This window comes from Meleagris gallopavo, chromosome 6 (genome assembly GCF_905368555.1).
Source record: "Meleagris gallopavo chromosome 6, MGAL_WU_HG_1.1, whole genome shotgun sequence".
Classification (NCBI taxonomy): Eukaryota; Metazoa; Chordata; class Aves; order Galliformes; family Phasianidae; genus Meleagris; species Meleagris gallopavo.
The window spans coordinates 6333249-6345902 of NC_139409.1; the positions used below are offsets into that span (position 1 = coordinate 6333249).

The 12654-nt window shown below is 42.1% G+C and overlaps 1 protein-coding gene across 5 annotated transcripts in view; it reads right to left on the minus strand.

Moving 5' to 3' along the window:
• The window catches only part of PRKAG2 (protein kinase AMP-activated non-catalytic subunit gamma 2), a 185560-nt gene that overhangs the window by 13915 nt on the left and 158991 nt on the right, over positions 1-12654 (minus strand). For 4 of the 5 annotated variants that reach the window (XM_085226986.1, XM_085226988.1, XM_085226987.1 and 1 more), the window contains one exon: positions 9518-9627. The exons of the other annotated variant lie outside the window; for it this stretch is intronic. In XM_085226986.1, the coding sequence (XP_085083112.1) occupies positions 9518-9627 (110 nt within the window). The remainder of the gene's footprint in view (positions 1-9517; positions 9628-12654) is intronic. 5 annotated transcript variants of the gene reach the window in all.

The following is a 12654-nucleotide window of genomic DNA, read 5'->3' on the forward strand; positions in this document are numbered from 1 at the left end:
CTGGATTTCAAACTCGCCCACCAAGACTGCCCCACCATGAGGGTGACTGCTAACATTGTAGTCATTTGTTTCATTCGCCCAGCAGAAAGATTCTCATCCTGGAGAAAGGCTGTAATGGGAACCTGGTGGCGAAGGGAGAATGCAGAGCACAGCAGAGCACAACGCTCAGTGCCAATATTAACTTGAAAAAGGTGGAAGATAAGAAAAGTAAGAAACACAGCAGCTCCAGATCAGCCACTGTGAAGCATAGGAATGACAGGAAAGATTAGCAGCACGAGCAGCATTAAGAGATCTTCCAGGACCCTGTGGTATGGCTGTTATCCAAGGCCAAAGTGATTAACGCTGGTTGTACTCTAGAAGGGCAGGCTGAAGAAAGAAAACGAAGCCCAGGAGAGGCCCACGAATGAAAAGACTGATCCCTACAGCCTGTGGACACCATGCAGAGCACAGCTACATGTGCAGCCTATAGTGGAGCAGGAGGTCTGTGGAAACAGCCTCCCCTGGGGCTCTGTGCTGGAGCAGTGACTGGAGGATGGGATCTGTGCTAGAGAGCCATGCTGGAGCAGTGCTTGAAGAGCAGCAGCCTGTGGGAAGCCCACACAGGATCAGTTTGGGAAGGACAGCATCCCATAGGAGGGATCCCACGTGGAACAGGAGCAGAGAGCGACCACAAAGAAACAGATAAGACGAAGCATTAAGGACTGACTACAGCCCTCATTCCACTAGTTTGCTTCTAGTTCTCACTGCTCTGGCCTGTTATCAATAGGTAATAAATTACACTAATCTCTCTCATGCAGTCTGTTTTTCCTGTGACAGCAACTGACGAGCAATCTCACTGTCCTTATCTCAACCCACAAGCTTTTCTCCATTGTATTTTCTCCCCCATGCTCTTGAGGAGGAAGAGTGAGAGAGCAGCACAGTAGTGTTGAGCTGTCTATTAGCATTAGGCCTCCACAGTTCCTCACAAAAAGGAAAATAAATTCCATGTTTGAGTGATAAAAAGCATTTATATGTTTACAATGAGAAGTGCAGAGTGAGTGACACCCTCTGCTCTGCCCTCTTATTGCAGCCTCTCAGTGTTTATAGCAAACTTATAAACAGGACAGAGACCAACCTACCTGATAGTGACAGGACAAAGGGGAACAGCTCAAGGACAGGCTGGATGGAGCCCTTGGCAACCTGGCCTGGTGGGTGTCACCCCTGTTACAGCAGTGTGGAATGAGATTATCATTAAGGTCCCTTCCAACCCAAGCTATACAGTGATTCTATGATGATTTTATGACTGTCCTAGTTGTTCATATTTTGCACAGTCACTGTAGAGTGAAGGCACAAAAGCTTACCATATTTCTTTCCTTTCAGGAGCCAAAACACATTTATACTTCAACACTTCCTACTTGCTAAGCACATCAGAAGTAGAACAGTTAGTCTTTGCTGTACTAGGAAAACCAGCAGCCACTGCTGTGATCCCTGTACTGCAAAAGAACCCAAAAACCTCAGCAGCCTACACTCCATTCCTTTGGTTTAGGTATGTTTATGAGCTGATCACCTTTCAACTTCTTTTGATGTAAATATCCAAAAAATGGAGCACGATCTTTTCACCCAACATAATCTGAACTATATTTCTCAAAGCAGCACAGCTAGTCCTATGGATGCCCATGTCTTGGCACACCTGGGAAACAGGAAAAAACACAACAAAACCCAAAAAACACCAAAACACTCACAACCGATGTATGAGATGCAAGCCTGATGCTGCCTAACTGCAAGAACGTCTCCTTCCCAGCAGAGGGAACTGACCCTCTCTGCTCTGCTCTCTTAAGGGCCCACATGAGTGCCGTGTTCAGCTCTAGGAACCCCCTCCCAAGGACATGGAGCTGCTGGAGAAGGTCCAGAGGAGGCCACAAGGATGCTTGGAGGACTAGAGCACCTATGGAGACAGGATGTGATTTAGAGAAGGCTTCAACAAGACCTTATAGCAGCCTTCCAGAACCTAAAGGGCCTACAAAACAGCTGGGGAGGGACTCTTTATCATTGTGTATAATGACAGGACAAAGGGTAACAGCTTTAAACTAGAGAGCAATAGATTTAGATGAGATATTTGTAACAAGTTCTTCACAGTGAGGACAGTGAGGCTCTGGTGGAGGCTGCCCAGAGAAGCTGTGGATGCCTCATTCCAGAGATCTTCAAGACCAAGCTGGATGGGCCTTTGGGCAACCTGATCTGGCAAGAGATGTCCCTGCCTGCAGCTGGGGTTGGAACAAGATGGTCCTCAAGGTCCCTTTCAACTCATACCATTATACGATTGTAAGTTTGAAAACACAGAAGATTATATAGGAATCCTCCTCTTCCACAGTTATAATCTCCAAGTGATTTATTTCTATAGCATGAACATTTTTGAGTGGTGAGGCTGCTCAGAGAGGCTGTGGATGCCCCATCCCTGGAGGTGTTCAAGGCCAGGTTGGATGGGGCCCTGGGCAGCCTGGTATAGTATTAAATATGGAGGTTGGTGGTCCTGCATGTGGCAGGGGGTTGGAGATTCATGATCCTTGAGGTCCCTTCCAACCCTGGCCATTCTGTGATTCTGTGATAAGCTGAACTGGAAAAAAGAACTTTAGAATTCATCTCCAGTGCCCAAAAACATCCATCACCTTGACAATCCAAGAGCAACATGAGCACAGTAAATATCTCATAATTCACACCCAGATGGCAATGACATTTAAAACACCTTTGAGGACGAAGTAATTCTCCCCAAACTCAATCTGAAGCAAAGATATTTCAGGGAGGTGAATCCTGGTAATCTCACCATTAGCTCTCCAAGCAGTCAGAAGAAAACTGAGAAAAGCATGTCTTAATTTATAATCTAGGAATGACACCCACTATCAGTAAACAGTTAATTTTCACAGAAATACATATATTTTTAGGGTTTCATTAATTGCTTTCTCTTAATGTTTTTAAGAAGTGTCAAGCAAAACATTGTGGAGGATACTAAACAATGTAAAATTCCAATTTTTCTTCAAATTAAGTTTTAGCTGTCCAACTCACTTTATTTTTAATTACTTTTACAGAACTGTATTTTTATATAACTTAAAGGAGCTATTTTCAAAAGTCAAAGCCCTTTTTCATAACACAGACACAGTCCAGTACTTATGAACTGGCTTACTGGGAATCTGTATGCAAGATTACAACCAGAAATCTCAGCATGACGACTGCTGCATTCAGGTTTATTTTCCAGTTACTTTCTTCTCTGCTCAATGTATTTAGTAGAAGCATTTCCTCATTAGATGTACTAAGCCTTTAAAAAAAAAAAAAAAAAAAGAGTCTAATTAAGGAGTTAATAGCAACTTACGCCTAGGGCAAGGGCCAAGGAGGTCTTGAAGAAAGTTTCTTCTTCTACCTTTATCACACCTTCTGCTAAAGTAATGAAGAATTATACAGACCTGTTATTAACTTAAAGGCTATGTTTGCTCCCACATCTGAAAATCCCCAACCAACAAACATTTGTAAGCAGCTTCTCCAGTTCACATTGAATTTTGGAAAGGTTACATGAATACAAATCAGTTATCTTCTCCACTCACAGGGCATGGAATAGAAACACTCTTAGTAGATGTACTGAGGGTCATTGAGAGCTTACTAAAATGTAGGAGCTGATAGAGTAACACTCTTCATTAGATGATCCAAGTTTAAACTCATGGGAAAGACAGGTAGGGCCTCATTCTCAAGTTACAGGATGCAGGTGCATGTTCTACATTTTTACCCAATTAGTCTGCCAACATAGATATCCTCCCTCATTTCACATATGCCCCAGAAGGTCCAATCCAACTACAGACACCAAAACCAAGGCCCTAACTGACAGTGGATATCTGTATGCCCACAGCATAACCAGCTGTTAAAAGCTGTCTTCCCTCTAACAGTACACACAGTTCCATCAAGACTTCTTTGAGACAGCCAACGGTGTATGATTAGTCAACTCCACTGTTCTACCTTAGTGAGGTACTCTGCAGATACTTATAGCCATGCTATTTGAGGGGAGACTGAGCCTTCTAGTTTGTAGTACATGTATGGGAACCATTAGGTCATGGCTTGAACCAGTGGAAGGAATACACCTGACCAGAGGGGCCAACTCTGGGTCCACCCCTCCCTAACTTCATTTAAGGGCTAGCAGCCATAAGGGAAGCATCTCCACTCAGAGATCATCTCCTTTGGAGTGTTTGCTGAGCCCTGTTCCTTGGGAAAGGGGAAGTGATTCCTTCTTTATTACTGGATTGTGATCTCTCCCTTTCTTGGGTGACCCAAACTGGTTTAAAGCAGCTGTATCTGCTATCACCTATCTTTACAGTATGCAATAACTGAAAACCATAGGTTTGCTTTTTAAGAAAACAATCACTTCAAGCTAGAATTTCTCTTACTACATGCTACATTAGTGGGCTAGGAGTCAGAAAGAAAGTAAGCCTCACAGGCAGAACCACTGGGCCAGCTGCATTGGAAAGGGCACAGAAATTCTTTCACAGATTAAGAACTTGCCACTCCTGGCAGGAATGGTGCAGGGAGAGCAAGAACAATGCATGACTTTCACTGAGCCAAGCACAAGTGTTCCAGCTACACCCTGTCTTGACTAAGACATTTCCATTTAATTGATACGTAGGAACTCGCAATATCTTTCCCCAAGATCAAGGAGTGAATGCCTCCTGTTGGTCCTGAGAGCTGCAGGAATTGAGTTCTGATGCTTGTTATGTACAGGAGCAACTCTGAAGGAAAACAGCTTTCCAGTATTACGCTACTGATTCTGGCATGATCTTAAGGGTGCTTTTTTGTGGCCGGTCTCAGCCCACATGCCAGCTAGAAACTAATGCATTGCTCTTTTTACAGCTCTGTGGAATGAGTAAGCAAGGAGGGATGTTCACACTCCTCAAAAATGCAGACAGTTTAAACTTAGGAAACTCAAAGGGGAAAAACCTCGAAGCCAATTAAGGCACAGACAGTCCCCTTGTAAAGCTGTGAGAACTCTTGTTATGACAGCAGACCCTGAGACTGCTGCATGCTTCTGGAAGCAAAAGATTCTACAGCATTCCTCCTGGAAGCCTGTTCTGTCTCATTACCTTGGAGAGAGGGAACACCTCAGTCAAGAATGACCTGGAGGGAACAAGAATAATGAACCCCATTTACTTCAAGTCAGCACAAGGAAGAGAAATACAAATCCTCGTGTGCTGTTCTAATGTGGAATCCCTTGCTCTGCAGAAGTTATATTTACTTCCAGCTTGTTAAAACAAATAAGTTTCCAGAAGATTATTCCAAATATTTTTCTAGTTATGCAGAAGAAAAATAAGTACTTGAGTTCTTCAAAGTATGCGATAGTTACCAACAAAAGCCTACTTTAGTGACAAGGTCTGCTCTATTACCAACGTCAATAACTTAACCTTTGTTTAATAATGTAATCAAGCCAACCAACTGTGCAGATTTCTTCAAGACAAAAGAAAGGCAAAGAGTCTTTATGATTCTGAAGCCTTATTTTGATGTTTCAATAGAAAAATGATTTTTATTAGTTCACAAAATACCAGAGAAACGCTTCAAAAATACCTTCCAATACCATATTGAGCAAAAAGAAATGTATACTTCAGTGGTAAAATGTAATTCTACTTTTAATAAGTGAAAAATACCACTTAGTCAAAGGTTAGGTAGAGCTTTGCACCCTACAGTTTATACAGGCTTCACAAGACACAGCCAGCAAGTGTGCTATTATGGCCACTCCTGGGACTGTGAATTACTGCTTGACACATGGCAAGGAAGTCATGGAATCCTAGAATGGCCTGGGTTGAAAAGGATCTCAAAGACCATCTAGTTTCAACCCTCCTGCCATGGGCAGGGTCACCAACCACCAGCCCAGGCTGCCCAGAGCCACATCCAGTCTGAAAATGCCTGCCCTGCACTTAGTTTTTACCCTTCTTTTAGACGGTCAATTAGTCTGTGTTACAAAACAAGCTAATCCTTCTCAAAGACAAAAAACATTTAAATAATGAATTTGTTTGAAGGCCGAGCAAAAATCTGGCCTTAAATAAGATTAGAGAGCTAAGCTGCAGAGACTGTTATATGCTATGCTGAGAGTCATTTCCTTTCAAAATGGAAATAGAGCTCACAATAGGGTGGAGAAACAAATTTTTCTGTTGGAAAGAAGGTATAACAAAGTCAAGCTTAGGCAATAACACTGAAAAATGAAATCACATCAGTACATGATGGAAGTACCAACAGAGAAAACTCATCTGACTGACAAAATGTGAAGAAGTGCTACATTTTGTTGACACTTAAGTATAATACAGGAATTACTGAAATAAATATTTTCCTTTCAAAGCACTTTTGTCGGTTTCAAAGTAGTCAAACTGCTTTAAGCATCACTATATGCACCCATTGTCAGTTAAAACCATCAAATAAAAAGCACATGCAGATCTGGATGACGCTACTTCCCCAGAATATTGCCACATGAAGTGCATTAACACACAGAGTACCCAGATACTGTGCTGAAAACACATGCAGGTAACCAGCCAGTCTGCATCCAGCTCAGTGTTCTCCTGCAGTCAACAGACGTGGATCACCTTTAATTTATTGAATTAAAGTAAAAAAGCACAGCGAGGTCCTTTATTGACAGCAGAGTAGCCCTTCAAGGGTCAACCCTGCTACTCCTTCCAAAGGGGCTGGGAAGATTTTGTTCTATTGTTTGCATCCTGGGAGATGTGCAAGAATTTCAAGAGGCGGTTTATCACAGAGAGCTGCATACTGCTGCAGCTTGCCTCGTTTCCTCAGTCCACAAAGCCGAATTGGCAAATTTCACGGGGTAGCATGCAGGATCTAATGGTCCCTCAACTCCAACTCTTCATGCCCAGATCAGACTTTTACAAGTTTCTTTTCTCTGGGAAAAGCAAAGGCAAGGATTTCTCTTGAAGGAGTGAGTACTCAGGGGTCTCAGGCAGGGGAGAACTGTAGCATGGAGGCATAGCTCAATGCATTTGAGGAGCAACTGTTTACAGTCTACAATTGCACTGCAGTAGAAAACAGTAAAAGAACAGTTCACTCAATAACTATGTCAGTTAGCACTTTCCCAGTTACAGTCACCATTTCTCAAGGTTAGTACAGGTTACGGGTCATTTCAGGTAGGCAGTCAAGTTTAGGAAGAAATATAAGCTGCTATACTGGGGCAAATGGAGCTGTGCCAATCGGCCTCAGGCTGGTTAGCAGACCACAGCTCTGTCTACTACTTATTTAACATATCTACTCTTCAACTTTGCAGCACACAGCACGTTCTCCTGGTGAAGCATGCCTAACTGAAGTGTACAAGCTATCACTGCTTTCACAACAGCGCAACAAAGGTGCCAGTGGCACAGGCTCACTCCTGACAAGACCAGAGTGGTGTGCTAGGAAAAATGAGATGTTTGGTAGCTGCTGGAATCAAGAGGCCCCCAGGCTTTCTGACCAATAACAGAACTGAAGAGATTGTCAGCCCATTCCTAATTAACTACTAATACTGCTATTTAAGGCCTCCTGTCAGCTTTGCTCCTTACCATGTCCTTTTATTCAAGGATAAAGGAAGATTCCTTACAAATCTTCACATTAAATCCCTCCAAAAATACTGAGACTTAACACTTATTGAATGATGTTGCTTCACTAGTATTGCTTACATCACACGATATAACATCTCCAGTTTTCCCTACAGTTAACAACAGTTTTGAAATACTTTCTACAATATCTCATGTACAAATCTCCAGGGTAAATGTGTGCTGTGATTTCTGCCCAGTAGAGGGAGAAAGGGTACTGCAGTCAGATATAAACCCAATGACAGTCTTCCAAAGGATAACACGAGAAAACGATGCAGCTCCACTATTTCATTCTTCCATCACTCGCTGGTAGCTTACTTTTCTGCCTCATTTAGTGTCATCCCATGTACTCTAAGAATTCGCACTGTTAGAAATTAAAATTTTGAGAGATCTGAGAACTTGAAGGCACCAGGCTTTTTTTGTTTGATCTTAAATTAGGAGAAACACTCACGTGGGTAGAAGTGAAACATCCAGGGAAGACATATCTACAAGATCACCTCTCTTTGTCAAGACTCATGGATACTGTTTCAGAGAACTGCTCTAACTACCAAAAGAGAAACTGATTTTCTATTACCAAGAATGACCCCACCATAATAGGCCAAGGCACATCCTTTGTTCTTTGCCAGCTGCAATCCACAGTCACCATTAGGCAACCCAAATAAGACAGGGGTTTGTTAGAGAGTAGATAAAATGTTTTTCATTGAGTCACCTATTTTCCTATAGGATTAAGATTCACTACTTTATTCACTAGAGCTATTTCTCTAAGCGTTACCTTACATTGGCTCACTAAATGGAGATTTATTCTTCACATTAATAGCATTACTCAAAACAGCTCCAGTGAGAACGGTTGGTATCTAAAAACACTTCCTGCAACTCACCAGGAGATTCGGGGAACCCAAAAGCAATGAGTGATTCACCCTACTGGCTCCAGGACCAACTGGTTTTCGTAATAAAGAGGAAAAGTTCATCTTTCTAACTGCAAAGATGATGGAGCTCAAGCCTTTGGCCCAGGTGACCACTGACAGCTGAGAAGTCAACGTGTGCAACATTCTCAAGTATCACATTATTTTTTGTTGCTGTGCAAGTAGGCTTTCCATCTCTTAGCCCATAATACTAAGGATCTTGCACTACACGTTATTATCTGATATGCAAGATGGTTCTGGGAACATTTTGAGATTAAGGGTCCATTAAATGTTCTTCCTGACAGTGGAAGGCTATAGTCTGAGTAGTACATTCCATGCCAAGCCTACTTCATGTGCTTATTTAAGCCAGAACTGGAACATCATTAAAAGGAGACCAAAAAAAAAAATCCACCTCAAAAAACACTGATTGCAAAAATCAAGGAAATAAAGAAAGCCACAGTGTTCCACCACACTGCAGAACAGATTACCCATCTCTACAGCAGGCAGCTATTGCCATCTTTTGGCAAATAAGCTCTTCCTACAGAGCCAAGAGCCTAGTGGATGATGATTTACTGATTAAAAGCAAAAAGAAAAGCTGAAAACAAAAGTTTTTCTGGAGAATGCAGTAATTTGCATCATTAAGCCACCCATTTTAGTCCTAACTTATCTCAACAATATAACAGGAACAGGCTCAGAGCACCTGGAAACTTTAATTATTGGATGTGGAGCTCTCTGTAAGATCTCTCTCCACAAATTGGCAGTCATGAAGAATATAGATTTGGGGTTTTCAGAATCTCATCAGTGATTACAATTGCCAATTATATCTTCTCACTCTGTTCAGCTAGAAAGCCCTCCCACCCCCCACCCTCCAAGATCCTCCACCAGTGTAACGTGAAAGATACAGCTGGAACAACATGGGGTTTTCATATTCAAAGTACAGCATTATAGGAGATAAAACTTCATTTAACACTCAGGAAACATACCCCCATTTCAAAAAGGGAACTGCAAGGAAAGGCAGACTGAAAGAAGAATACTCACTTGTAGCGTAGTGTCGAAAACAACAAGCTTAGAGCTTGTTGGAACAATGTCATAACACTTGTGTGACCTCATGAATCGCACATAAATGTCACTTTCCGATTCTTCAAGTGCTGTAAGTAAAAACATTTTGTTTTATTTAAAGAACCTTAAAAAAAAACAAGTTAAAAGCATGCCAAATCAACTCAACACCATTGCAGAAGGACATCCCTCAAGCAAAACTCAAATTCACACTTTCCAATCTAGACAGACAGTTCATAGTTCTGCACTTAGCATTTTGCTCAGCTTTCCTTGCAAATTAAACAGCACAAAGTGCATTTTCCTCCCTTGCTGAGAAGGGATTTCAGTATGGAGCAGTTACAATTCAGGCATTTGGTTTTTAATAAATATTGAATGTGCATACTAAGTACTTGGATTGCAGTTATGTACAGACAAAGCCAGTTTGAAATTTAAGTAGTGTCAGGCTTAACTAATTCAAGCTCCTTATATTAGAAAGGCTCTGATTTCATTTCTGTCCAGTCTACTTTGTGGAGCCCTCTATTTCCTGAAGAGGCAGCAGGCAGGTTACACAATCACATTGCTCTACCCAAACTACCTTACAAACCACATCACACTGTCATTTATGAAGTCAGGATCCATTTGGGCTGGAGTGTTAGTCTGGTTGTTTTTTTTTTCCCCTGTTAGATGTGTATGTCTGTAGCCAGGAGCCAGTATCCAGCCTATATAAACTTAAATCAGCTTTGCCTTTGTCTGAGTTTAGATGTATACACGTGTAATCTCCACACTTGCTGCAGTATGTTGTTAATTTCATTATTATTAATTATGCTCTCAAAGCAATTCAACCCTCCGTTACTCACAGCAGGTACCCAGAACTCAGACAAAGTTAACATCTCTACCAGATAGTCTTTAAACCCTGTAATAAGGTGCAGGAAGAACTTGGGCATACATTTTGCTTTTTCAGAATGAAAAAACCCCACAAGTTAGAAATAGCTACTAACCAATGAACTCTGCATTAGGAAGCAATCAGCCTCAGAACTCCTTGTTTGATGTATTTGCTCAAACATCATTATCTACTGTTGAAGAAAATACTGCCAGAGTAGCTCAGCACAGCTTCTTGAGTCCAATTCTACAGAATCAAAGCTGAACCTCCCCCTTAAGCAGCTGCTTTAGCACACAGATGGTCTCTTCTACATACTAACCAAGCTCTTCATCTCCAGCTTCCACTACTCTTGGCAGGGGTGGGGGAAAAAGAGTCCATTCCCAACTGAAACCCAAACAGTATGAAAAAGCACTTTCAGAGGAATACAGAAGAATTTAACTGTGAGGAAGCAGAAGAAACTCATTTATTGGATTCAGCAAATGATGTTGAACAAGGCTGAGTTTGACAAGGTTTGCTCTACAGTCACAAATGCAATTCTTACAGTCCTTATTTACTTTCAGGTCCCTTCCCATGGGATCGTACACAATGAGAACCAGGCTTGGAGTGGTAAGCAAGTGAGACTGGGTACTAACAAGATCAGTAACCATTACAGAGTGCACTACCATGTCTTTCCACACCACAAGAGCTGCAACAGTCAGTTCTACAGAGCAGCAAACTCTCTTCTGCCACTTCTAGTCTCCTTCTTTCATTACATACCTTCTAACTGCTGTGACAAGCAAGGCTGTAGTCCAGCAGCTGTGAAATCCACTGCAGACCAAGTCCCTTTCCCATGCTGACTGAAGCAGAGGCTCTCCACAACTTTCACTGCATACCCAGAAATGGCCATAGGCACAGGTACCCAGGGAAATTCTGTTCTCATTCTGAAGCTGGACTTCCTACCGATCCTGTTGTCTTAACAACGTTACTTTCTATACAAATAAGCACAGTACAGGTAGTAACACGCATAGGAAGACATCAGAAGATTGATGAACTGCAAAATGATCAACTATTTTTAGTTGCAGAAAATCTTAAGCAGAGCACATCTTTGCTCAATACAATTAAACCAACAGTTATGCAAATGTAATATACTCCTATAGCAAGTGCAGTAATTGCACTTAGATTTGTAGTGACACACTGCCAGGCTCAAACAGTTGAGGCTGCTAATGGCAGCAACATTAAGAACTCTGCATGGAGCAGCATGGTAAGGATCTGCCTATAAAAACTCCTCTCACGTAGCACACACTCCTACTCTCCAAATACATGCTCAACCAGACCTCAAATCACCATCACCCACTTAGCAGCACCTGCCCAATGCCACACACCCTGCCTTCCTCTGTTTTGCCTTCCAGTTCAGGCATCTGGATTAGGCAAATCACTTCAGGCACCACAAAGAAATCAGTGCCCTCACTGAGGAGGAATAGTTAGTCAGAAGTCTTCAGACACACACAGCAGCTATGTGTGAGTGTTGTGTTTAAGACTCAAAAATAGCTAGGGAACCAGAATCTCAACAAGGATCCAATTGTCCAGCTAGAACTGAGGTTTACTTCTACAGAAGACCCTTTTATACTATAGTAGAGTATAATGCCCTGCTGTAATAGCTACCAACACACAGAACATAAGCAGCACAGATCTACCTCATATGTTCTAAATTGGTCCATCGAGTGTCTACTGGAAAGTATATTCCAAGACCTTACAAACACTTCAGCTAGCTGGGATTACTTACAGCTGCCTTAGGTCAATTCTTTGTACACGTACTGGATGTGAGTTATCAGCCTATGCAGCTGCTCAAAGGAGAGATCTCAAGCTGAAGAGCTGGTACATTTGTGAGCACACTTACACACCCATCCTTCCTGCACAGCACAGGCAGTCAGGGCACAGCCTTCTTACAGCTCCTCTAACCTTCAAGAGGACAGACTCACAGTTTGTTTATATACAACCACCATCACGCTGCAAATGCAAACAATCAAATACAGATACCCTAATCTCCATTAAGATATTTCTAATCTATTACCTGTTTATCTTCTAGGTCTGGCTTCATTTGTTTTTTGTTAAATGCCCATTCTTTGCAGCTGTTAAGGTACTGCAGCCTTACCCCATATCTGCAAAGCAGTACTCCCTTCAGACAGACAAGAACAAATGCTTTCCTACTTAAACTTAAAACCTCACATCTTCTCTGCATAGAAGACCACCTGCCCAAGAAGCAGCACTCTGTGCATACGCT